The sequence below is a fragment of the Heloderma suspectum genome, chromosome 6 (genome assembly GCF_057233095.1).
Source record: "Heloderma suspectum isolate Gila_16-S chromosome 6, 16-S_ref, whole genome shotgun sequence".
Classification (NCBI taxonomy): Eukaryota; Metazoa; Chordata; class Lepidosauria; order Squamata; family Helodermatidae; genus Heloderma; species Heloderma suspectum.
In genome coordinates, this window is record NC_139463.1 from 117,855 (window position 1) to 144,836 (window position 26,982).

At 47.3% G+C, this 26,982-nt stretch overlaps 1 protein-coding gene across 3 annotated transcripts in view; it reads left to right on the top strand.

Annotated features, from left to right (window-relative positions):
• Nucleotides 1-8,603: 8,603 nt before the first annotated feature.
• Nucleotides 8,604-26,982, top strand: part of CEP164 (centrosomal protein 164) — a 112,910-nt gene continuing 94,531 nt past the window's right edge. For 2 of the 3 annotated variants that reach the window (XM_084860507.1, XM_084860508.1), the window contains exons 1-5: nt 8,604-8,901; nt 9,107-9,218; nt 10,852-11,065; nt 25,858-26,016; nt 26,152-26,277. In XM_084860507.1, coding sequence (XP_084716633.1) covers nt 8,820-8,901; nt 9,107-9,218; nt 10,852-11,065; nt 25,858-26,016; nt 26,152-26,277 — 693 coding nt within the window. In that variant the 5' untranslated portion in view covers nt 8,604-8,819. Of the gene's footprint in view, nt 8,902-9,106; nt 9,219-10,851; nt 11,066-12,092; nt 13,686-25,857; nt 26,017-26,151; nt 26,281-26,982 lie in introns of all 3 variants that reach the window. The other variant, XM_084860509.1, reaches the window with a different exon arrangement.

A 26,982-nucleotide genomic window follows, 5' to 3' on the forward strand; every position in this document is an offset into this window, starting at 1 on the left:
AGGAAACTCAAGAACTTTGGGGCCCAGATAGTTTTCTCATCCATCCTTCCAGTAGTTAGAAGAGGGATAGAAAGGGAACGAAAAATACTCCGGGTGAATGACTGGCTACGAAGGTGGTGCCGACGAGAGAGATTGGGATTCTGGGACCACGGGCTATACTTCCTGGAAGATGGGCTGTTGGCAAGGGACGGGTTGCACCTCACAAAGGATGGGAAGAATGTGTTTGGCCACAGCATGAAGAACTTCATCAGCAGGGCTTTAAACTGAATCCTACGGGGAAGGGAGATGTAATGTTGGGGTAACAATGGATGTAGGTGCATGCACTGCAACAGAGAGAACAGCTCTGATAGCGCCCAATAACAGTCTTCAGACACATGTAGGAAGAAAGCCAGACTACGAAGCACATGGTCTTCCATGTCTATATACTAATGCCCAGAGTATGGGGAACAAACAGAACAAACTTGAACTCTTAATACAAGAGGGAAATTATGACCTGATAGGTATAACTGAGACTTGGTGGGATGACTCTCATGACTGGAATACAGCAATTGAAGGATATAACTTGTTCCAAAAGAACAGGGGGAACAGAAAGGGAGGTGAGGTTGCACTGTATGTGAAAAATACATATCTCTCCACAGGAATACAGGAGGAGGAGCTTGGTAGCCCCATCGAGAGCATCTGGGTTGAAATAAATGGAGCAAAGAATAAAAGGAACCTGGTGGTCGGGGTCTACTACCGGCCACCCAATCAAGGAGAAGACGAGGATGAAACTTTTGAAAAGCAAATAGCCAATGTTTCAAGGAAGCATGATGTAGTAGTAATGGGGGACTTCAATTTCCCCGATATTTGTTGGGAGACACATTCTGCAAAACATGGCCCCTCCAGGAAATTCCTGACTTGTGTGGCGGATAACTTCCTCCTACAGAAAGTAGAGGAAGGAACTAGAGGATCGGCTATCCTTCACTTGATCTTAACCAACAGAGATGACTTAGTGGATCAAGTAGCAGTTACAGGAACTCTGGGGGAAAGCAACCATGTTGTACTTGAGTTCTTGGTTCTAAGGGAAGCAAAAGCCGAGTGTAGTCAAACGCGTACCCTGGATTTTAGGAAAGCTGATTTTAATAAACTCAGAACAATGATCAGTCAGGTCCCATGGCAAGCGACGCTAACGAGAAAAGGAGCCCAAGATGGGTGGGAGCTTTTAAAAAAGGAAATTCTCAAGGCACAATTACAAACAATTCCAACAAGAAGGAAAGGTGGAAGACAACAGAAGAGGCCAATGTGGCTTCACAAAAAGCTTAGGGATGACCTGAAAACAAAAAAAGACACATATAGGAAGTGGAAAGAAGGCCAAGTAACAAAGGAAGAGTACAGGCAGGTAGCACAGAATTGCAGGGATGGCGTCAGGAAGGCTAAACCTGAGAACGAGCTGAGGTTAGCAAGGGATGCTAAAAACAACAAAAAGGCTTTCTTCAGCCACGTGCATAGTAAAAGGCAGAGGAAAGAAATGGTGGTTCAGCTATTAAATAAGGATGGCAAAACGATAACAGATGACAAAGAAAAGGCAGAGGTGCGCAATTCCTACTTTGGCTCAGTCTTCTCCCAAAAGAGGGTCTATGACCCCCCTGGCAAAGGCGAAGTACAGGCTGAAGGGCAGAATTGCAGCTTGAGATCAATAGGCATAAGGTCAAGGAACACCTAATTACTTTGAATGAGTTCAAATCTCCAGGGCCAGATGAACTGCATCCTAGAGTAATAAAGGAACTGGCAGAAGAACTCTCAGAACCGCTGTCTGTTCTCTTTGAGAAATCACGGAGGATAGGTGAAGTGCCAGATGACTGGAGGAGGGCTAATGTTGTCCCTGTCTTCAAAAAGGGTTAAAAGAAGGAACCTGGGAACTACAGACCAGTCAGTCTGACATCAATCCCTGGGAAAATTCTGGAGCAGATGATAAAGCAATCCATCTGGAAGCACCTTGAAAACAATGCAGTGATTACTTGAAGTCGAATCTGATCTCATTGTTTGATCAAGTAACCTCCCTTGTGGACTGTAGGGATGCTGTAGACATAATATACCTCGACTTCAGCAAAGATTTTGACAAAGTGCCCCATGATATGCATTTTAGCTTTCTGAACTTTTAGCTTTGCTGTTTTAAATCTGTATTTTAAACTCCTACACTGCTGCTAGGTTTTATTGTGATTGCATTGTTATATTGTGGTTTTAATGTTTTATGTATTTTAAATTGTTTTATTGTGTGCTGTTTGGTTTTAATTTTTGTGAACCGCCCAGAGAGCTTCGGCTATTGGGTGGTATGGAAATGAAATAAATAATAAAATGATATCCTGATGAGCGAACTAGCTCAGAGTGGGCTAGATGAAACAACGATCCGGTGGATCCACAGTTGGCTACAGAATCGGACTCAAAAGAGTGCTTATCAATGGGATCTTCTTCAACTGGGGAGAGGTAACGAGCGGGGTACCGCAGGGCTCAGTCCTGGGCCCAGCGCTCTTCAACATTTGTATTAAGGACTTGGAGGAGGAGGTGCAGGGAATGCTGATCCAATCTGCAGATGACACAAAATTGGGTGGGATAGCTAATACCTTGGAAGACAGAAACAGAATTCAAAGTGATCTTGATAGACTGGAGTGCTGGGCAGAAAACAGCAGAATGACATTTAATAAGGATAAATGCCAAGTTCTGCACCTACGAAAGAAACAAACAAATGTACAGTTACAAGATGGGGGATACTTGTCTCAACAACACTACAAGCAAGAAAGATCTTGCAATTGTTGGCTCATATTGAGCTTGTGATGGACAACAGCGTGATGTCGCTGCAAAAAAGGCAAATGCTTTTCTGGGCTGCATTCATAGAAGCATCGCTTCGAAATCCCGGGAAGTACTAGTTCCTCTCTACTCAGCACTGGTTAGCCCTCATCTGGAGTACTGTGTCCAGTTCTGGGCACCACATCTTAAGAAGGATGCAGACAAGCTGGAGAGGGTTCAGAGGAGGGCAACGAAGATGATCAGGGGACTGGAAACAAAGCCCTGTGAGGAGAGACTGAAAGAATTGGGCATGCTTAGCCTTGAGAAGAGAAGACTGAGGGGAGATCTGATAGTGCTCTTCAAGTACTTGAAAGGTTGTCACAGAGAGGAAGGCCAGGATCTCTTCTCGATCATCCCAGAGTGCAGGACAAGGAAGAATGGGCTCAAGTTACAGGAGGCCAGATTCCGCCTGAACATCAGGAAAAGCTTCCTGACTGTTGGAGCAATATGACAATGGAACCCATTACCTAGGGAGGTAGTGGGCTCTCCTAGATTGGAGGCATTCAAGACGAGGCTGGACAGCCATATGTGGTGGATGCTCTGACTTGGATTCCTGCACTGAGCAGGGGGTTGGACCCGATGGTCTTGTAGGCCCCTTCCACCCCTACTATTCTATGATTCAATGAAAAAGCAATGGAAAGTGGGAGGGGGGAGATGAGGGGAAGAAAAAAATGAAAGGGAAAGGAAGGGATCCTCACCATGAAACAGCAAACAGAGCAAAAAAAGGAAGACGTTGCACACAAAACCAAAGCTCCTACTCAGAAATGTATCCCACCCTCCACCCACGGCAGAGATCCCCCTCTGCCCACATCTGTCTCCCAGATGCCATTCTCCATGAGGACTAGCAGAAGAGCTACCAGGAAAGGGTGGGCGCTGATGGTCTCTTGTAGTATTTTAAGAAAGTTTGGGAAGAAAAAAAATGTACATTTTCCCTCCAAAGGAGGACCTTAGTATGACCCCCTATCTTTTTGGGGGGTAGGGGTGGAGAACTTGACGCGAACATCCTGGATTCCCCCCACCCCCGGCAGCAGCTGCTCAGCGACTGAGAGCAAAGCACAGCCTCCCTCCCAAGCCATGGCCCCTCCCAGCATCAGAAGAGCCCTGGGCTAGATTCAGCCCCGCCAGGCAGGCCAGGAGCCCCAAAAGCAGCAGCGGGGCGGAGCCCACAACAGCACAGGGGTGCAGGAACAGTTCAGCCCCCGCCCCTCTGGTGATGTCCATGGGCACACTGCAGCGGGGGCAGGGGAGTGAGAGCAAGTAGCCGGTGGGAATAGTCACCCCTGAGAGTCTCAGTCAGCTCCCATCCTGGCTCTCCTCAGGAAGGCCTTTCCAGGTGGGGCCATGGAAAGTTGCATGTTGATGGAGCTGTGGCCACCTCACCTTCTTCTTCTTCTTCTGGAGGTTTTATGGCGAAGCAAGGCCCAAAGGCCCTATAACCACCACCTACTGACATCAAATTAGCTCCGGACGTTAACTCAGAAACTGCTGGCTACGTTACTATCAAGCATAAACCGCCAGATGGCAGAGATCACAGAAGACTGAATCTCACAGATCTTAAGGAGAGCACCCAAATCCCCAACAGGAGCTCCCCTATTCCTCAACATAGGGAGAAAGGGCTCCTGTTCTCTTAGATATTTTATACAATCCCATAGAATGTGATCAATTGCCTGATACTCCACAGGTCGGCAGATATCTGAATCCACCTGCTGAATAGATTGCTTTGCACAGTGACCAGTTAATACTCAAAAGATACAAACTTGCCACGCTCAACCAGGCTGATTAAACATTTTAAAGTCTCGCAAATGAGGGCAAAATGAGAGAACCCTGCGACCAGTACTGCTCTCTTCCTGATTTTTTTTTTGCCATCTTCGAATACGATCCTGTAGCAGGCAGCTCTTAATTTCACTATGAGATGAAGGTACTTAAACATCAATAACGGGCCTATTTAAGGCCTGCTTTGCTGCACAGTCCACCATTTTATTCCCTATAATGCCAACATGAGCTGGTATCCAACAAAAGCCAGCTCATATGCCCATTACATGCAATTCTGAGCAGAAGGCCCATATTTCATTTACGATGTTCTTGCAATTTACACCACCAGATTGAATGGCTACCAACCCAGAAAGGCAATCAGATAAAACAAGGGCATGGGTTGGACAAACCTCCATAATGCACTCTAGTGCCAAAACAATAGCCACCAATTCAGCTGACATAATCCAGATCCAGTTGGAAAGGCTATATCCTTTATGTATCCCAAAACTAGGTATACAAAATGCTGCACTAGCACAACCATTCATAGGGCCCCTAGAACCATCCGTATAGATCATACAGCACAAGCTCCACCAAGTATGAATATATTCCAAGGACATTGTTTTAGCACCCAATTTGGTGAATTCCCATCTCACTAATACCTATATCAACCACAGGGGGAGACCACATCCAACCATTAGGACTACCATTCCCCATTCTTGGACTAAAACTGTTAATCTCTTGATATTTACTTAACAGATTAAAGACTAACTACATATGGGCTCTTATTTTTAAATTTCTTAGGATCTCCAAACTCCCAGCAGTCATCAAAAAGGTTACACAAAGGGCTCTCTTGTGGGATACGTAACTTATCCCATAACATTATATCCAGGAATTCATGATAAAGGTCGTTTGGCCATTCTCCACTAGCTCCTTGTAGAACAGTACAAGGAGTAGTAATAAAAGCACCATTAATAATTCCTAATGCCCTTGATTGTACCTTATCTAATTGATGTAACAAAGTGGGAGAAGCAGAGCCATAAGCCTGGCAACCATAATCCAATAATGGTCGAATATAGGCTCAATAAAACATCAACAAAGTTTTCTTATCTGCTCCCCAGGTACTTCCAGATATGGTTTTCAGCACATTTATCCTAAGACTACACTTTTTAAGTGTTAAGTCTATGCGTGCTTTCCAAGTTAACTTTTGATCCAAAATTACCCCTAGAATCTTAAAAGTGGGCACCACTTGAATTTGAGTATCATATAACTTCAAGATGACTGGAGAGGCGACCACCCAATGGGAAAAGACCATCTCGACAGTTTTACTAAGGGAAAACTGAAATCCCCAGGAATTTCTCCTTTCTTCTACTTTACTAAGAGTCAAATTTAGTCTAGAAAGAGCAACTTGTGAAGATCTACTACGAGCCCAGATCACACAATCATCTGCGTACATACTAATATCAACACCACAAGGGAGGACCAGAGGAAGATTGTTAATCATGACATTAAAAAGGGAAGGACTGATAACACTGTCCTGTGGGATACCATTTTCCAGAGGCCGAACCTCTGATAGTTCAGATCCCACCCTAACTCTCAACTGCCACCAAAATAAAAAAAATCTCGCAACCACCAAAAAATTCTACCTTTCAGACCCAATTGATAAAACTTGTATAACAAACCCTCTTTCCAGACCATGTAATATGCTTTTTATATATCCGAAGACTGCTACACAAAATCCTTTAACACAAAAGGATTTCCAAATCTCCGTTTCTAAGTGAATGATGTTATCCATAACATGACGACTACGCTGAAATCCACTTTGCGCCAGAGACAATAAGCTATTTTTTTCCATAAAAGCCATCAATCTAGAATCAATCATACGCTCCATCGCTTTACATAAACAAGAGGTGACCGCTATGGGTTTATAGGAAGATGGATCAGATATGGACTTTCCCGGTTTACCAATGGGGTGCACAACTGCCTGCTTACATCTTTTAGGAATCGTACCTTTCCTCCAAATTACATTATAAGAAGCCAGGAGAATTCTTTGACATTTACCAGGTAAATATCGAAGCATTTCATAACTTATATCATCTTCCCCAGGGGAAGTATTTTTGCTCTTATTCAAAGCCTGTCCACAATTCCCAAAGAGCAAAATCTATATTCTGTATTGTATCCTCAATACAAGGGTCCCTATCCATCAAAAGAAGGAGGGGCTGTCAGTTGAAAGGTCTCTGACCAATTATTCCCACTGCTAACTTGTTGAAATACTCCTGCCAAAAATTCAGCTTTTTGTGAATTGGAAGCATACACCTCTCCATCAAAAGTTAAAGCAGGACTACCCCTAATATTGGCTATAATTACCCCCATGCTCGTCAATTGGTGAACACCGATGATAGTGGCATATCCATTCTAAGACTGCTGCAAAACCAGTGCGAGCTAGCCCTTTTAACATCTCTTAAAGTTCTTTTAACCAAAGCTTTACAGCGTTTATACTCTACCAGGTTTTCTGATGTAAAGGATAGTCTAACTCTGATATGCTGCATTACACATACTAATAACCCTACTACATTCTTCCGTCCACCAAGGAACAGCTACATGGGGCCTAGATTTTGGCTCGTGCTTCAGGATAGCCAGAGAGGCAGCATCTATTAATCCAGAGGCAATTCTATCACAAAAGACTTCCACAACCCTTATATCAGAGATTCAAAGATGCTTAGACATATTTCCTGAAAAAGTTTCCAGTTGGCTTTATTGAAAATCCAATAAGAAATTGCGCTATTATCAACTGAATTACCCTGCCCTTTATATGTTATTTTCACTGGGAAATGATCACTGCCCATTGAGCTTTCCTGTAGAACCTCCCATCCACATAAAAGAGCAATTTGTCTGGATGCACTTCCCAAATCCAAACAAGAGCAGCTGCCCGTATAAACATCATACTGAGAAGGTGTTCCATTATTTGAAAGGACCAAATCAGTAGAATCACAAAGCTCCTCTAATATTTTCCCCCAGAGACTATTGTGACTATTAAGATTAGAATCACAATGCCCTTTCATTCCAACTAAAAATTGACCCCAACCCTCAACACTCAAAGGATGGCAGGGATTATATTAACCAACCGTAGAACACCTGGGCCATTCATTAGAGGAATAAAGGTAAAAAGGTGTCCCCAGCCAGTCGTGTCCGACTCTAGCGTGCGGCGCTCATCCCCGTTTCTAAGCCGAAGAGCCAGCGCTGTCCGAAGACGCTTCCGTGGCCATGTGGCCGGCAGGACTGAACACCGAGGTGCACGGAACGCTGCCGCCTTTCCCGCCGAGGCGGTGCCTACGTATCTACTTGCACTTTCTCGCTTTCGAACGGCTAGGCTGGCAGGAGCTGGGGCTGAAGACGGGAGCTCGCTCCGTCACGCGGCACTCGGGTCTCGAACTGCTGACCTGCCGACCTTCCGGTCGGCAGTTCAGCGTCTTAACCACTAAGCCAACAGCCACTGCTAAACCTTCAAAATTTTTAGGTTTTAAAAACCGCCCGAAATGCCTCCCCGCTCCTCAGCTCGGGAACGAGGAAGCCGACGGGAATCCCAGTCCTCCCGCGCGTCCGCAGCAGCAGCGCCCGACCAGGCCGGCCTCCGCTCCTGCGTCCCGCGCGCGGGCGGCAGCGTCGTTCACCCCTCCGCAGCGCGACAGGGCCCCCGCCTGCCGCCTGCTCGGGGGCGAGGCCGGGCTGCCGCGAACGGCTCGGGTCCCCCCCCGAGAGGCGGCGGGAGGAAGCACACCTCCAGCAGCCTCTCCGGCCTCCTCGCTCGGAGCGCCAGGCGCGCGCAGGCCCCGGGCGTTCCCTGGCTCGGGCAAAGCGCGGCCCCGGCCTCCAGCGGTCAAGGGAAGGGTGCCGCGAAGCGGCCCCGCCCATTGGCGGCCTGCAACTCCCACAAACGCCCGCAGCCTCGCTCAGCCAATGGAGCATCGCGAGACCCGCTCCGGCGGGAGGCGGCCGACTGCGCCGGCGCGGAGCAACTGCCGCGTGCCCATGGCAACCGCCCAGCCAGCGGCGGGACCCGGCCGGAAGCTGCCTGGGTCTGGCTCCGCTGCCTGGCGGGGAGCCCGAGGCGGCGCCGGGGCCGGGCGGGACTCCTCGCGGACCGCGCTGGAGCGCGGGGCAACCTGCCCGCCTGGCTTCCACGGGCCAGCTGAGGCGCTCCCGGGCGGCGTTGCCCAGGCGCAGGCAGCTCCGCTCCGGGGGTGGCCATGGCCGGGCCTGCCATACGGATCGGGGACCAGCTCATTCTGGAGGAGGTCTACGACGAAGCCTACATCCCCAGCGAGCAGGGTAGGCGGCGGAGGCGGCGGCGCGCCCTCCTCTTCCCGGGGCCGGAGCCTGTCGCTCCCGAGGAGGAGGAAGAAGAGGCGCTCCGGGGTGATGGTGGCCCGGGCAGGTGAAGGCGCCCCCGGCGCCCCTGGGCTTTGCCCCGCCCCGGCACACGCTTGATATTTCTCTCTCGCTTCCTCTCTGTGTCTCCCACCAATAACCGCAGAAATTAACGAGTTTGCTCGAGTTATTGGGATCGACCCCGAGAATGAGCCGGAGCTGATGTGGCTGGCCCGAGAAGGCATCGTGGCCCCTTTGCCTGCCGAATGGAAGCCTTGGTAAGATGGCGCTCCCTGCCTCCCTCCCTCCTCCTGGCTGCTGTGGCTTGGCTGGTTCCCGCTGGGGCAGGTAGGACTCAAGCCAAACTGAGGCCAGGCTGGGAGCCCAGTGAGGAGGGACCTTCCCTTTGACAGTGGCATTAAAGGCTGGTCCACACGTGCAGCTAAATGGGATGGTAAGGTGGTCTGGACCACTTGAGACTGCTTGTGGGGGCCCCACTTTTAATTCTCTCTTGTATCCCCAAGACATAAAAAAGGAAACATACAAATTGCAAGGATGGAAAGCCAGCGCATCTGGAAGCAAAGTTCTAGGTTAGCTTATTCTTTGCGGTGCTAGTGTTCTGTTTTGAGAAACTGGGTATACCCTAGTTATACCATCTTGTTCTGCTGCGTGCGTTGAGCAGACTTCGCCCACAGAATATGAGGCTACATAAAGCATGACAGGCCATTGAAGTACAGTGTCTATAGAAGTGGTCGATGTTATTTATTTATTAAAAAATTAAGCTATTTAGGGCCATGTGCTTCTAAAGCAGCATATAAAAATAAATGGGGGATAAGACACAATTTCAAAGCAGTCACATCAGAACAGATGTGTAATTACGTTGTGGGGCCATAGTATCAGTCAAAGGCAGCCTCAGACAGGGACATCTTCAAGGCCTCCCTAAATACTACAGTGCAACAAGCAGGATGTAGGACTAATTGAAAGGAGTTCCAGATAGTTGGGACCCAGCTCTAGTGCACACCACTCACGCTGATCTTAATGGCAAGCCCTCAAGAAAGACCCCTGAGGTATTGGTAGCCAGTGTTACAGACACAAGATTGGAGTTGTGTTCAAATTTTCTGGCCCCCACCCGATCTCAGGGGCTGCCTTTTTCACCACTTTTGGACTTTCTTCAGAGGCTATAGTCTAGTTTGGAGGTAACGAGAGCATGGATAGCCATGGCCAGGTTTGATTGCTCCAGATAGGGGCACAACTGACATACATGCTGGAGCTTATAAAAAGCACACCGGTGTCTCTCCAGACAGTGGCGAGTCCAGGAGCACTCCCAAGCTGCAGGTCAGGTCAGGCAGCTTCCCAACCCATTGAACTTAACCCATAGATTATATTTTAGCTTGCACATCTGGATAGAGGCTCAGGCAAGTTATGGGAAGGGGTGATACTCATTGGATTTCTCCAATTTGGGCTGTTGTGGTTTTCCTGGTGGACAGTCATAAGACATGAGAGCCCTTTTTGAACAAGTCTTCTGCCTACCTTTCTGGAGCATGATCCTTCCATACCCTGCTTCTGGTTGGCATCTCTAGTTTCTTCCTCCCCCACTTGAAGAGGAAAATAGTAGTCATGTCACAAGTGATACCTGCCAATCCCCCTCTTCAGGAAGCACGTTTAGTGGGTATGGAGTCTCAAACGAGGCTCCCCTGCAAGGGAGCAGTGGCTTCCAACCTCACCACCCCTTCCCACTTCCCTGCTCTCACACAGGAAGATCCCCTTTCCAACCATGAGTGGGCTTTTGAGACTTGGTGATGCCTTCATAGGGGGATTCGTATGTCAGCTAGGAAGCCAGGGTTGCTCTCAAGTTTCTGTGTGTATGTGCTCCTGTGTATGTGGCTGCCTAGACCCCATGCCTGTTTTCAGCCAAGACATTTCATCTCATGGAGATATCTATTACTACAACTTTGCCAACGGTCAGTCAACGTGGGATCATCCGTGTGATGAGCGCTACCGACAGCTGGTGGTCCAGGAGAGAGAGAAGCTTCTAGATCATGGAGGCCTCAAGAAGAAAGACAGGAAGAAGAAGAAGGACAAGAAGAAAGAGAAGAAAGAGAGAGAGCTGCTGAAACGTCCAGTTGTGAGTATCCTAATTGGAGGGAGGGTTAGCTGACACCAGGCCTTGTGTGGAAATACAGGCTCAGTACATGTTCCCTGTTGTTCCTGATCCCTTCTACCCCATTGTCCGTTCTCTGTAGTATGAAAGCTCAGCCCTTGTTTCTCATATCGAGCTGTTTTCATCAAGTGCTCGATGAGGCAACAAATTGCCACCTCTCTGCTTCTAGCTCAAGAATACAGATATAGTCTCCAAATGCCTGTCTTATTAATTGCACTTCCATTCTGCCCTCCTTCCAAGGAGCTCAGGGTGCTGTCCACGGTGTCTGCCCCCTCCCTTTTAAAAATTCTCAACTTGTGAGATAGGTTAGGCTGAGAATGACTGGCCCAAGGTCACTCAGTGGGCTTAATGACTGAGTGGGCAGTCCATCACTCTTGACCAGCAGTAGATATGGCTGTATAGTCAAGGTTGACTGAGGCTTTTTCAGTCCCTTGTTTTGTTTCAACCTTTCCAGACATCGGAGAGCAGATTGCTTTTGAGCTGGGAGTGAGACAGGAAGGAGCCTTTGTCTCTCAAGTTACTCCTCTTGTACAGCTTGTTCATGGTGACTCTCTGAAAGCTGGAGGCCAGGTGTGGCTGAGGAATCAGCCCATGTCTTGTGTGTATGTTTTCCCCAGCCTCAGATGCTGGAGGAGGACTTGCAGGGTTCGAATCCAACTCAATTACCAGGTGTTTTCTCCTATAACTTGCACTGTAATGGTAGTATGTCTGATTACTTGCCCTTTGTTGCCATGGCAGCTGAGTGCTGAGCCCAAGCTGGAAACCATAAGCTGGCTGTCAACCAGCATAGCTGGTCCCTTTGAAGCTTTCAGAAAATGCACCTCAGTGGGGTATGCAGGGAGTTATGCCATTTGAAACACTGGCATAAATATACCCACATGTAGCTTGTCTTTCTCATGGGGCTCTGTCCTTGGGAGAAAGACTAGCATTTGTTTACACATGTACAAATTAAGTGAATCTGTAAGTTACCTGATGGCATTTGTCTGCCAAGGAGGTGCAGTCAGAGCTGGGGATTCTTCCTTCAACATCCTTTTATAAAGTTTCGTCCCCTGTCCTCTCGTCTGGTCATGTGAGTCCTGACCCAGAGCAGCAGGGCAGCCTGATGACAAGGAACGAGCCCTTCCTGAAGAGCCACACAGAGGTGAAGGCTTCAGGGATGTCTCCTGATCTGGGTAGTATGCCCAGGTGGGTCTCAGGCCCTGCTCCAGGTAAACTGCAGCCTCTGGGGCCAGCCAAGTCAAGATGGACTTGCCACATCCTTGCAGATGTGGAGACAATTCTTGGAAGGGCTTCACCTTCCAACAGACCGGGCTCTGCTCACCAGTCGTGCCAAGATGTGACTGCAGAAATCAGATGTGCAGCTGCTGCTAGTGTCTTTTCAGACTCGGAACCTGAGGATTTAGATAGCATCAATGTTGCAAAACCCCTTTTCCAACCACTGAAGAATCCCTCTCAAGCTGTGGAGAGTGCTAAAACTGTGTTAGATCTGGGGGTACCCAAGGATAGAACCCTGTCCTTGGATGGCGAAAAGCTCGGCAAGAGCCAAGGGGGCAGTCATGTGGAAGGCGCTAACCCTTGCCAGTCACCTGTTGATCTCTTCCCTGGAGAGGGGACAATGGGCACTGTCAGCTGTAGGGCAAGGGGTCGGGGTCGTGGCTTCTTGCATGCCATTGAAGAGGAAAAGCCACTTCTACCCACTGCTGCTTCCCCCATGTCGGTTGGTCAGGGGTCTGAGCCCAGTGGCAGGGAGGGACAAAACGACATCCCTTCTTTTCAAAATAATGAACTGGGACCTCTTGGCAAAGTGACGGAGAGCAGAAGGAAGCGGATGCTCCTGGAGCAGTGCCAGACCACAGGGCACGCTGAGGCTCCTGTGTCTGACCCCCAGCTTCAAGTGTCCTCTGGGCTTGGAGCAGTGGCAGGAACTAGTGGAGATGCTAGTTCTCTGCTGGCAGCTGCTGCAGCAACAGTTCAGCCCAGGGATGAAAAGACACAAAGTGCGAGGCCAGAGTTTGATGGAGGTGGCGGCGGCGGCAGTGTAACCAGCAGCTTGGCTGACCATCTTGCTTCCCAGATCTTGGGTGAAGTAGATAACTTTTCCTGGGACTTACGGAGCTCTCATGAGTCTGACCACCCCACAGAACAGCCGGCTGCAAACAAGAGACCTTTTCTAGAAGCTCTCCATGCCCCGCAAACACAAAGTTCCCCTGATGAATGGTCAGAAAGTGAGTGCTACTCGGCGGATCAGAAGTTCTATCAGCACGTGCTCCATATGGTGAAGCGATCCAGAGGAGCAGAGCTGTCTGCGCCTGAACCTCTCAAGCAGCAGCAAGGCAGCACCAAAGAACCTGGCATTGGCGCGGACATAGACCCTGATGTTACTCAGGATGGGGCCATGGAAGTGGAGGCAAGACCTAGGCAAGGAGCTGCAGGCTCTAAGACAGGGGGGCTGCAGAGTCCAGGCGAGGATCAGGGAGGCAGCGTTCAAAACAGGCAGGCAGAAGGAGAACCAGTGCAGAGCAGAACACAGGCAGAAAATGACAACGGGCCTGAGCTTTCACCAGCAGGAGACAGAGGTAAAGAGGTAGGCAGTTCTATTTATTGATGGCATATTATCTGCCCCCCTTCTGAGTTGCTGCAGGTGGTCCTTCCTGTTTCCCAGCCCCTGTGTCCCTACAAGAACCCTGCAAGGTAGTTTAGGCTGAGAGAACATAACTGGCGCAAGATGACCCAGTAAGCTTTGTGGCTGAGCCTGCATTTCAGCCCTGGCCTCCCTGCCTTGTATCTAACTTGTAGCCACTTCTCAGCCCTGGCTTGGGTGAAAGGGAAGTGGGATTGTCTCTAGAGGGCACTGCAAGGTGGAAAGATAACACAGAACAACGTCCCTTGGATGGACGTGATGTTGGCACTGTATGACTGCTTGTCCTCATTGGCAAGACCCTGGGACATGACAAAGAGAGGAAACAAGTTAGCTTAAGGTTTGCAAGTGTCTTGCCATGCTGTGCAATCTGAATGAAGGTTTAGGATGGCAGTTGATGTGCAGAGCCTGCTGACCCCGATCACCATTAGGGGTTTTTGTTCTGTTTTGAAATCACACCCTTTCCCATCCCTGTCTTCCAGGTGATCCCCAGCCATTGCGGCTGAGGAGGGGGAGGGGGGACGGTGGATTGCCCCATCCACCCTGTGGCTCATTCAGAGGTGTCCAGTTGCTTTTGTGGGGTACTGACACATCGCCACACCTCCCCTGCTAACTCACCAACTCCCTAGGCTAAGGTCCTTTTCTACCAGTATTAGAACAAGTATAGGTATCTAGTAACTACTGACCGTATACAGGAAAGTTATTTATGACAATATTTTTTACTCTACGTTTTCATCCATTCAATATCTTCAAGGGGCTCTATATCAATCAGCTGTAAAAACAGATGATAAAATATTTTCATCATTTTTGCAAATAAAGGACCAGATAGCAAAAAGCAAAGTAGCAAAAGTCAAGAATGGCCAAACACTCGAGTACTGCCAATAAAAGTGTCTTGGTCTGGTGTCTGCAGGGATGGAGGGGAGGCTGATCCAACTAGACATTCTGTAATAAAGAATTCCAAGAATGCCCTCCCCACTTTGCCTCTCTGGCAGAGCTTAAGTCATATATCCATGCAAACAGAGTGGCCATTGGTGAAGATGATATAATATGTTATGTGCTCAATGACATGGCTTTTCTGGAAAATGTTGAATTGGATTTTTCCAGAAAAAGATTCCTATGCAAATTAGGCTAATTGCATAGGGTCATTTGCATCAGAAAATTTTCTGATGCTAAATTAGATTACTCTCTAGGGCATGTTTATTTCATTTCTGTTTAGCAATAAAAAGTTAAAATGAAAGTTGACCTGAAATACTTGAAGGAAAACATTAAAACACACTTAATGTAACTTAACTTTTTTTAAAAATTGAAATACTTGTAAAAATTTGAAGACAACAGCAGGTATTTCCCTTACATTGTTGAAATGTAAAAATGAAGTATAGGTCCTGAAAATTGTTGACACACTAATTCAGCGTTCTGCAACCTTGTGCCCTCCAGATGTGCCGGACTCCAATTCCAAGCATCTTCCAGTTCTGGTGCAACACATCTGGAGGGCACCAGGTTAGGGAAAACTGCAGTAATTAAATTTAGCAGTCCAAAGAACTGTGCATGATATTCTGGCAACCACTCGCCTTATTTCAACATAGTTCATAGAATCATAGAATAGTGGTGTTGGAAGGGGCCTACAAGGCCATCGAGTCCAACCCCCTGCTCAATGCAGGAATCCAAGTCAGAGCATCCCTGACAGATGGCTGTCCAGCCTCGTCTTGAAGGCCTCCAGTGTGGGAGAGCCCACCACCTCCCCAGGTAATTGGTTCCATTGTCGTATTGCTCTTACAGTCAGGAAGTTTTTCCTGATGTTCAGCCGGAATCTGGCTTCCTGTAACTTGAGCCCATTATTCCGTGTCCTGCACTCTGGGATGATCAAGAAGAGATCCTGGCCTTCTCTGTGACAACCTTTCAAGTCCTTGAAGAGTGCTATCATCTCTCCCCTCAGTCTTCTCTTCTCAAGGCTAAACATGCCCAGTTCTTTCAGTCTCTCCTCATAGGGCTTTGTTTCCAGTCCCCTGATCATCTTTGTTGCCCTCCTCTGAACCCTCTCCAGTTTGTCTGCATCCTTCTTAAAGTGTGGTGCCCAGAACTGGACACAGTACTCCAGATAAAGCCTCACCAGTGCTGAGTAGAGGGGAACTAGTACTTCCTGGGATTTGGAAGCGATGCTTCTATGAATGCAGCCCAAAAGAGCATTTACCTTTTTTGCAGCCACATCACATTATTGGCTCATGTTCAGCTTGTGATCGACAACAATTCCAAGATCCTTCTCGCTTGTAGTGTGGTTGAGCCACGTATCCCCCATCTTGTAACTGTGCGTTTGGTTTCTTTTTCCTAGGTGCAGAACTTGGCATTTGTCCCTATTAAATGTCATTCTGTTGTTTTCTGCCCAGCGCTCCAGTCTATCCAGATCACTTTGAATTTTGTTTCTGTCTTCCAAAGTGTTAGCTATCCCTCCCAATTTTGTGTCCTCTGCAAATTTGATCAGCATTCCCTGATCAAATCCTAAGCTTATTAGCGATACCTTTCAGGAGTTCTATGCCACTCTATACATGTAAGAAAACCCGAATCCCTCTGCTCTAGATACCTTTATAGATTGGCAAGGGATGGGTTGCACTTCACAAAGGCTGGGAAGAATGTGTTTGGCCACAGCATGACGAACTTTATCATGAGAACTTTAAACTGAATCCTATGGGGAAGGGAGACGTAAAGTTGGGGATAACAATGGACGAAGGCTCATGCACCACAATGGAGAGAACAGCTCTAGTAGCGCCCAATAATAGCCTTCACAAACATGTAGGAAGAATGCCAGACCATGAAGCACATGGTCTTTGATGTCTATACTAATGCCCAGAGTATGAGAAACAAACAGAACAAACTGGAACTCTTAATACAGGAGGGAAATTATGACTTGATAGGTGTAACTGCACCTATCAAGCCTCGTGTGGCGCAGAGTGGTAGGCGGCTGTATACCAACCGAAGTTCTCCCCACGACCTGAGTTGGATCCCAGCGGAAGCTGGGTCCCAGGTAGCCGGCTCAGGTTGACTCAGCCTTCCATCCTTCCGAGGTCGGTAAAATGAGTACCCAGCTTGCTGGGGGGAAAGGTAGTCACGACTGGGGAAGGCAATGGCAAACCACCCCGCTATAGTCTGCCACAAAAACACTAGCGCAAGCGGCGTCCCTCTAGGGGTCAGTAACGACCCGGTGCCTGCACAGGAGGAACCTTTCCTTTAGCCAGGAAATCAGAAGACATTTACTTCTTGGGAGGAGAGCAATGACAAACCTTGATAAAATAGTTAAGAGCAGAGACATCACACTGACAACAAAGGTCCGCATAGTTAATGCAATGGTATTCCCCGTAGTAACCTATGGCTGCGAGAGCTGGACCATAAGGAAGGCTGAGCGAAGGAAGATAGAGGCTCTTGAACTGTGGTGCTGGAGGAAAATTCTGAGAGTGCCTTGGACTGCAAGATCAAACCAGTCCATACTCCAGGAAATAAAGCCAGACTGCTCACTTGAGGGAATGATATTAAAGGCAAAACTGAAGTACTCTGGCCGCATAATGAGAAGACAGAATACCCTGGAGAAGATGCTGTTGCTAGGGAAAGTGGAAGGCCGACCAAGGGCAAGGTGGATGGATGATATTCTGGAGGTGACGGACTCGACCTTGGGGGAGCTGGGGGTGGCGACAGCCGACAGGAAGCTCTGGCGTGGGCTGGTCCATGAAGTCATGAAGAGTCGGAAGCGACTGACCGAATAAACAACAACAAGGTGTAACTGAGACTTGGTGGGATGACTCTCATGACTGGAATACAGCAATTGAAGGATAGAACTTGTTCAAAAAGAACAGGAGGAACATAAAGGGAGGTGGGTTGCACTGTGTGTGAAAAATACATATGTCCGCACAGAAATACAGGAGGAGGAGCTTGGTAGCCCCATCGAGAGCATCTGGGTTGAAATAAATGGAGCAAAGAATAAAAGGAACCTGGTGGTCGGAGTCTACTACTGGCCACCCAATCAAGGAGAAGACAAGGATGAAACTTTTGAAAAGCAAATAGCCCAGGTTTCAAGGAAGCATGATGTAGTAGTAGTGGGGGACTTCAATTTCCCTGATATTTGTTGGGAGACAAATTCTGCAAAACATGGCCCCTCCAGGAAATTCCTGACTTGTGTGGCAAATAACTTCCTCCTATTTATTTATTCGTGTCAGAAGCATCACAATGAAAAAACATACTATAACACATAAAATTTAAAATATAAAATGTAGAAGTTAAAATATGTAAAAATTAGACAAATCTTGCTCAGAAGCTAGCAACATTAATTGCGTTCTGTCGCGCTGTCACAAGGTCCTCACGTGTACATTGGTCAGGGCACAAAGGGCAAATATACATATGTGTTGTTGTCTGCAAGTCTCCGCCGTCACATAGGGCAGAGATCACCGGATAACCGCATTTATTCAAAGTGTCTCTAGATCTTGTTACACCCGTCCGCAGTCTGTTCAATGATTTCCAAACTTCCAAACAACAATGCCATGATTACTCGAAGCCAACATGGATTTGTCAAAAACAAGTCCTGCCAGACAAATCTGATCTCATTTTTTGATCAAGTAACCTCCCTTGTAGACCGTGGGAATGCTGTAGACATCATATACCTCGACTTCAGCAAAGCTTTCGACAAAGTGCCCCATGATCTCCTGATGAGCAAACTAGCTCAAAGTGGGCTAGATGAAACAACGATCCGGTGGATCCACAGTTGGCTACAGAATCGGACTCAAAGAGTGCTTATCAATGGGTCCTTCTCAAACTGGGGAGAGGTAATGAGTGGGGTACTGCAGGGCTCAGTCCTGGGCCCAGTGCTCTTCAACATTTGTATTAATGACTTGGAGGAGGAGGTGCAGGGAATGCTGATCAATTTGCAGATGACACAAAATTGTGCGGGATAGCTAATACTTTGGAAGACAGAAACAAAATTCAAAGTGATCTGGATAGACTGAAGCGCTGGGCAGAAAACCACAGAATGACATTTAATAGGGACAAATGCCAAGTTCTGCACCTAGGAAAAAGAAACCAAATGCACAGTTACAGGATGGGGGATACATGGCTCAACCACACTACAAGCAAGAAGGATCTTGGAATTGTTACACTTGAATTGTTCACTCTTGAACTTGAATTGTTCACACTTGAAGAAGGATGCGGACAAGCTGGAGAGGGTTCAGAAGACAGCAACAAAGATGATCAGGGGACTGGAAACAAAGCCCTATGAAGAGAGACTGAAAGAACTGGGCATGTTTAGCCTTGAGAAGAGGAGACTAAGGGGAGATAGGATAGCGCTCTTCAAGGACTTGAAAGGTTGTCACAGAGAGGAAGGCCAGGATCTCTTCTCAATCATCCCAGGGTGCAGGACATGGAATCATGGGCTCAAGTTACAGGAAGCCAGATTCTGGCTGAACATCAGGAAAAACCTCCTGACTGTTAGAGCAATACGACAATGGAACCCATTACCTAGGGAGGCGGTGGGCTCTCCCACACTGGAGGCATTCAAGATGAGGCTGGACAGCCATCTGTCAGGGATGCTCTGACTTGGATTCGTGCATTGAGCAGGGGGTTGGACTCAATGGTCTTATAGGCCCCTTCCAACCCTACTATTCTATGATCTTTAGGATGGAAATATGCTGTGAGGCATGAATCTGGAGATGAGGTGAGATCCTGTTTTATCCCCTGATGTAGTGCAGATTTTTAATGAAGAGTGTTGAGAGTTAAAACACAGTTGAGAAGATTAAAAGGCGAGATGGGCAGGGGAGTTAATGGTTGTATGCTAGCCATGCCCGTTGATCGTGTTTGATTTCTGGTCTGTGATGGAATTCCGTTTTCGTTGGAATGAGGAGAGAAACTGCTCACAGTATTCAATGGAGAAGTCTCTAACAGATGTCTTGTAGTTTTTGTTATCCCAACTTCTGGTGAAAGGTAGAGGTAGTTTTTTAAAATTTTATTTTATTGTTTATTACCTTTATATCCCCACCTTTTTTTTCCTTTTGCAAGGAACTAAAGGTGGTGGATGTGATCCTTCTCCCCATTTTATCCTCACAACCACCCTGTGACATAGGGTTAGGCTGAGAGTCAGTGACTGGCCCTAAGTTGCCCAGTGAGTTTCATAGCTGAGGGGGGACTAGAACCTGGGTCTCCCAACTCCCAGTCCAATACTCTAACCACTAGCATATGCTGGCTGTCCTACACTGATGTTTTGTATAGAGCATTAAGGAAATATCCAAGGCAGGTTAGGTTGAACAGTCAGAAATGTATTAAAGCACATCATGGCCATGGGTATCAGGTTTCCCTTTTGTCCCTGCTGAACTCCAATAGCAAAATCAAAACACAGACAAGAGGCTTCTATCCATGACTCTTTAGTCCTTTTACTTCAGTGGGTCATACAGATGCTAATTGTCAGTAACTCACAGTCTACAAAGGAAAAGCCTTCAAGGAGTTCAAAGGGTAACCAGGAAGATTGGAAGTTGCCTACTGTTTGAGAAAAGGCGGGCACACTTCCCTAACTTAAGGGTTGGGGTGGGGATCTCCCTCTGTCTCGTGAAGTATCTGCGCATAGCTGTTCCCACCAGGCCAATTGGGCAGATTGCCTAAGCTCTACCCCTGCCGTCTCTCTCTTGGACCTGCGTCTGCGCCTGGTGTCTAAGAATTCAAGCTGTCCAAGCCCCACCTCTCACTGTTCACTATTTCTCATGGGGGTGTGTGAAGAGAGGCTCTCTCCGTCCAGCTGGACTATTGAAACCTGAGGAGTCTGTCCCTCCCTGTCTGGAAGAGTCTGGGAAAATTTCTTCCCCATGTTTTGCAGTTCCTCTTCAGATTCTGAGCTACTCTGCCACTGCCTATGCTCAGAGGCGCCCCTGACATCGGGAGAGACAGACAAAACTGTCTCTTCCAAATACAAGAAACAGGATGCATTTATTCAGACTGAAAGTTTGAGAACAAAGAAAATACACTAGGCATGCTCAGAAACCAGTTAGTACTCAGCAACAGTCTTATCAGCACAGCATCCTTCTTATCTTTAGGGATGAGCTACTTTGTTGGACAGTGTCAGGATTCCCCTTTTGCCCTGCTGAGAACTCCAACAGCCAAATCAACTGTCAGACAAGAGGCTGCATTTCCAAGGCTTTAATTCCATTGACCCTAATGAGACATACAGATGCAAATTGCTAGAGACTCACAGACTACAAAGGAAAAGCCTTCAAGGAGTTCAGAGGGGAGCTATGAAAGTTGGTCTCCGTTTGGGAAAAAGGTGGCAAACTCTCTTAACTTAAGGGGTGGGAGGGGAAGCTCTCCCCCTCTCCCGTGACACCTCTAGGTGCAGCTGTTGACACCAAGCCAATCAGGCAGAGCGCCTAAGCGCAGCCCCTGCGATTTCCCACTTGTGCCTGTATCTGTGCCTTGCATCTAAGAGTTCAGGTTGTCCTTCCCTCACCTCCCCCTGTTCGCTATCACTCACAGGGATGTGTGAAGGGAGGACCTCTTCGTCCAGCTGTGCCTCTGAAGCCTGGGAAAGTTCCTCCCCCACATGTTGCAGCTCTTCCTCAGAATCTGAACTGCTCTGACGCTCTATATGCTCAGAGGCAACCCTGACAGATAGGAATTTCTTACTTATGAGCAAGTTACAAGTACCTTCTCATGGTCAGACACACACACACACTCTCAATCCCATCAGGCACCTTGCCTGAACCAAACTACTTACAAGGCCTACTTTCACACACACACACACACCCTTTGAGCCTATCAGGCTCACCATCTATGCTTGTTATCAGTTGTTCAATCTCTTTATCTCTTTTTTCCTCCCACATTTCTCTTTGCATTCTACTGACCATCTGGTGCTGTTCAGCTTTATGTGTAGTTTTTGTAAGGAATTTGATACAACGTTCAATCAAAGCAATGATCACATGGAACAAAACAATACAAACAACAGTTATGCTTATTACATTGCACATCTTGCTAGGTGGCTGTTTCTGGTAGATCTAAGTAATAGGGTTTAAACATTTTAGTCTGATTTAGTGGGATTTGGATCATTGGTGTGCCTCTGCGGGCATGGATGGCAGATGGCTGCAGGTCTAGCAGTTGGATATATTTAAGTCCACTTGGATTTGGTTCACTACTTTAGAATCATAGAATAGTAGGGCTGGAAGGGGCCTACAAGGCCATCAAGTCCAACCCCCTGCTCAATGCAGGAATCCAAGTCAGAGCATCCCTGACAAATGGCTGTCCAGCCTCGTCTTGAAGGCCTCCAGTGTGGGAGAGCCCACCACCTCCCTAGGGAATGGGTTCCATTGTCGTATTGCTCTAACAGGCAGGAAGTTTCTCCTGATGTTCAGCCGGAATCTGGCTTCCTGTAACTTGAGCCCATTATTCCGTGTCCTGCACTCTGGGATGATCAAGAAGAGATCCTGGACTTCTTCTCTGTGACAACCTTTCAAGTACTTGAAGAGTGCTATCATATCTCCCCTCAGTCTTCTCTTCTCAAGGCTCAGGAAAGTGTTCTTTGTTTTCATGCAACAGAAGATGTCAAGCAGGAGCAGGATGCGGGTGAGCCACATCACGAGAGTGCGCCTCCGGTGGAGGCTGAGACAACTCTTCGCTAACAGGAGCTGGGCTCACTGCTAGGCTTATGCTCACCTCACCAGCAAGAGTTTGGCTCACTACTGGTCCTTTAGATGTGACTATTTTGTAATCCAGAGGAGGCCAAAGTGCCAGATGTCTAAAGTTCTCACACAATAGGGGGGGAAAGGGCAACAAGCCAGTGCCATGATGGCAATAAGAGATATTCTTCTCTTTCGGGCCCAAAATGACTCAAAGGGCTGATGAACTCTGTGTTAGGGCACATCCAGTGTTGTCTGGTTCTGGGGTACATCGTCTCCAGGGGAGCAACACTTTCTTGCAGTGGGATGCAGGGATCCACGTAGACTGTCTTTGCAGCTCCAAGCAGTGTGGGTGGTCAGCAGCACCTGATGGGGTCTGTTTCAGTGAGGCTCAAGGGAAGACTTCCTCTGATGGACTCAATCTCTAGGCTACAGGATGTGACACTATCGTAGGAACGTCTGGAAGCATTTTTTAACCTGTGAATGGAAAGCCTTCACACAATTAATGCTTGGCAATAGTTCAACACAGTCTCATCGCTTAAGTGCAAGTTAGTAAGATGTTCTTTAATAGGTGCTGAAGACGGGAGTCTCATGGGCTTCTTTATAAGGTTCTCATGGGCACTGAGCACAGTTTGTCATGTGAAGTGGCACACATGCTCAGTAGGGCCAAAGTTAGAGCATCATACCATATAAGTCCAGTTTTAGCACAGATTTTGGCTAATTTGTTCTTTAAGACTCCATTCTTTTTTTTCTTTTTTCTACTAGCCCTGCTGGCTGGGGGTAGTAGGGGCACTGGAAATGTTGTTGAATTTGCAGAGCTTTGTACACACAACTACTAATACATATTTAAAAGAACAACATTTCTTCATTTGAATGAAACCTATTGGTACGTTAAAAGAAAGCTTACACGTCTCTTAACTTTCTTCTGGGGTGGTTATCTGAGCAGATGGTGCACGTTCTTTCTCTCAGACAGAACACATAACAGGCTAATTCACTCAGGATTTTATAGACCAAGACTCACTAAGTTAGAAGACTCAGAAAGTACACACACTACTGGCTCCCGTTCACCAAGGCCTTTCTCTTTTGGCAGCAAAGAAAATTTTCTCACAGTATGGAAAGAAGTATTCCTTATCAGTTAGAAGGTGTATAGTATGAAGAGCAATTACGGTGCATTGTTTTAGCTTCCAGTAGTAGCAAAAAGCATGGTTTTCACTGTATGTGAATACAGCTATGAGAACAAATTCTAAAATCATGAAAATTGCTAACTTTTTAAGCAAATCAGTGTACTTGAGGTATTGGTTACTGCATTATTACCGCATATGAATCTGGGCAAATTCACACCTGACTGCTTTACCTTCTCATGGTCTCTCTCTCTCTCTCAATCCCATCAGGCACCTTGCCTGAACCAAACTACTTACAAGGCCTAGTCAGGCCTACTTTCACAAAAGTAAGGCCAAGAAGTAAAATGGCTGCTTGCATCCACTTCTGCCCTGTTTAGTAGCCAAGAGTTCTTGTGTGCCACCGTGTGTGAAGAACTGTAGCAGAATTCATGGCCGTGAATTCTTGGATAGCTGTATGTGTGTTGTTGCAGTGGCTGCCCGCACTGAGGCTGATTTGGATTCAATCTTCACCATTTTAGGCATGTTTTGCTCTCCTTTTCCTTCCACTTCTAATCCTCCTTCTGTTCTTCCCTCCTTCACTTCATTGATGTCTTTATTGAACATGAGAATGCAGACAAATGCTGGTTTGCAGGGAGTCATAAGAAAACCCACGGAGAGCTGAATATTCCCTCTTTCTGCATGGGCAGATGCAGATACTGTAGATAAAGTATAGCAGATATCTTTAATACTTTTATTTTGTTGTTAGGGTAACCCCCCAAAATGTTGATTGTACAGTAATGTATTGAAGGATCATATTTCAGAGAGCAAGCACCTGGTTTGCATGCAGCAGGTCTTGGGTCCTTTTCTGGCATCTGTAATTAATGATCTTGGGTGGCAAGCTTGGCAAGGACCCCTCTCTGCTTGAGGCTTTGGCAAGCCACTGCCAGTCAAAGTGGACATTATAGAGGTTGATGGGCTGACAGGCTGACAAGGCAGCTTCATATGTTCCTAATGTAAAAAGGGAAAATGTGTGGGTCTTGGGTTGGCCACAGTGTGGGACACTACATCTGTGTTAAAATTCGCATAATTTGTTTCCCAGTGTATCAACCTGCCCAAGTGAGATGGTCTTTTTGGAGGCCTTCCTCCAGATGCCATCCTCACTCTGAGGAGAGATAGGTATCAGCTGGGGATAAAACATGAGGGCTGTGGTGTCAAGCCTGTGGCAGGCAGGCAGGCTGGCTGGCTCTCCCCAGGGAGGCTTGCCTGGGGCCAGCAATGATCTCTCTTAGGTGCCAGGCAGCGACCATCCTATTTTCTCAGGTTTTTAACCTTCTGTAAGAATCTTAGGCTGCTGTGATTCTGCTGTTTGGTTCTCACTGTTTTAACTGTTTTCATTTTTTTTAAAAAGTGTTGCTGTATTTTAATTGCTAACTGCCCCAAAATATTTGTATTGAAGGGTGGGCTATAAATTTGTAGAATGAATAAATAGACACAGCGGTGGAAGGATTGGCTTCTTTGAAAGAATTAAACATTGCTTATACAGTCAGAGTGAACTGGGTGCTTTTGGCTGGTCAACATGGCAGTCTTAAGGAATAATTGGTGGCTCTTGTGGATGTAGACATTTAGGGTGTTCCCTTGAGCCCTCAGACAGTGAATCCCCTGTACAAGCCACAGCTGAACAGATGCAGTGCACTGTGATCCTGCCACTTGGGAGTAAGTCCCTAAAGCGGAAATGCAGACAAGTCTCTCCTGTTTGATGAATTATTTCATTTATTATATTTCTATACCGCCCCTTAGCTGAAGCCCTCTGTTGCATAATGCATTGCTATGCTACTACTTGGTCCCTGGAAGAACTCGTGATGTCTGAGTGGATCATCCTGACCTGTCAGTCGGGCTTCTTTGGAGGGACACCTTAAGCACTGCAGTGTTCAGGTGGGGGTGAGCAAGTAGAACTTTCTTCAGATCATGAGCTACATGCATGTGCATTCAATCCCCCAGATGACATTGAAGTGCATGTCAGCACTGCAGACTTAGTCAGTTGTAAAATACTGTAAGAAGCTTGTCTTGTGCAGGCAGATTCAGGGAGGGTTGGTTTATCTATGGCTCTTAGTCATGATAACTGCATGGAACCTCCTTGCACAGAGGCAGACCTCCTCTGAATATCAGATCATGGGGACAAATAGGGGGAAGGCCACTGCATTCATGTCCTCCTCGTAGAAGCATCTGTCTGGATGCTGTTACAGGTGGCCGTGCTGCACGAGATGGCCATTGAGCTGATCCAGCAAGGCAATTCTGGTGCTCTCTTCCCCTTTGGGGGTGGAAGCCTTTTGAACTTCTTGCTAGTCATAGCCACCTTCAACTTATCTTGTTTCTGTTCTCTTTTCCTTCCCCCAGTCCGCAGGACCTACACTAGCCCCTGTCCAGGCTCCCCTGGGGAGTCTTGCTCGATTACGTGGCTTTGTGGATGCTCCAGCAACTGCCCCCTGTGACACACTAAGTACTAATGGAAGAGGTTCAGTGGAACCGAGGGTACTGGCCCGAACAATTGCAATGGTAAATAACTCAAGTCGCAGCTGTGTTTGCTGGGCTTTGACACATTAAGATAATTGAGGTGGCTTTCTGCCTCCTTTCCCCTATATTCTCCTCTTAATGTGCATGCTAATGTATATGCATGTTTGCCTTCTGTAGCCTGACAGCTGCAAGAAGAGTCTGTTTGAATCCATGGATGATGATGAAGCAGCAGCAGCAGTGGCAGCAGCTTCCTTGAACCAGCTGATTCTTGATGGGGCAGAAAAGGAAGAAGGCAGCAATGAGGTAGTCATCCTTGATCAAAGCCATCTGGTGTGTCCCCCACCTGGTCTGCCATTTTGGAGTTGGAACATGGCTCAAACTTGCCTGTGAAGAGTCTCACCCAGCACCCCTCTCAATGGGAGCTGGGTGAGACCCAGATCATCCCCCAAATGGCAGTTGAGTAGATCCTGAGCACATCTATACAGATATGCGTGTGAAGTCTCTACAAAACTCTTCAACATTTTTATTAATGACTTGGAGGAGGAGGTGCAGGGAATGCTGATCAGATTTGCAGATGACACAAAATTGGGCGGGATAGCTAATACTTTGGAAGACAGAAACAAAATTCAAAGTGATATGGATAGACTGGAGCGCTGGGCAGAAAACAACAGAATGACATTTCATAGGGATAAATGCCAAGTTCTGCACCTAGGAAAAAGAAACCAAATGCACAGTTACAAGATGGGGGATACGTGGCTCAACCACACTACAAGTGAGATGGATCTTGGAACTGTTGTCGATCACAAGCTGAATATGAGCCAACCATGTGATGTGGCCGCAAAAAAGGCAAATGCTATTTTGGGTTGCATTCATAGAAGCATCGCTTCCAAATCCCGGGAAGTACTAGTTCCCCTCTACTCAGCACTGGTTAGGCCTCATCTGGAGTACTGTGTCCAGTTCTGGGCACCACACTTGAAGAAGGATGCAGACAAACTGGAGAGGGTTCAG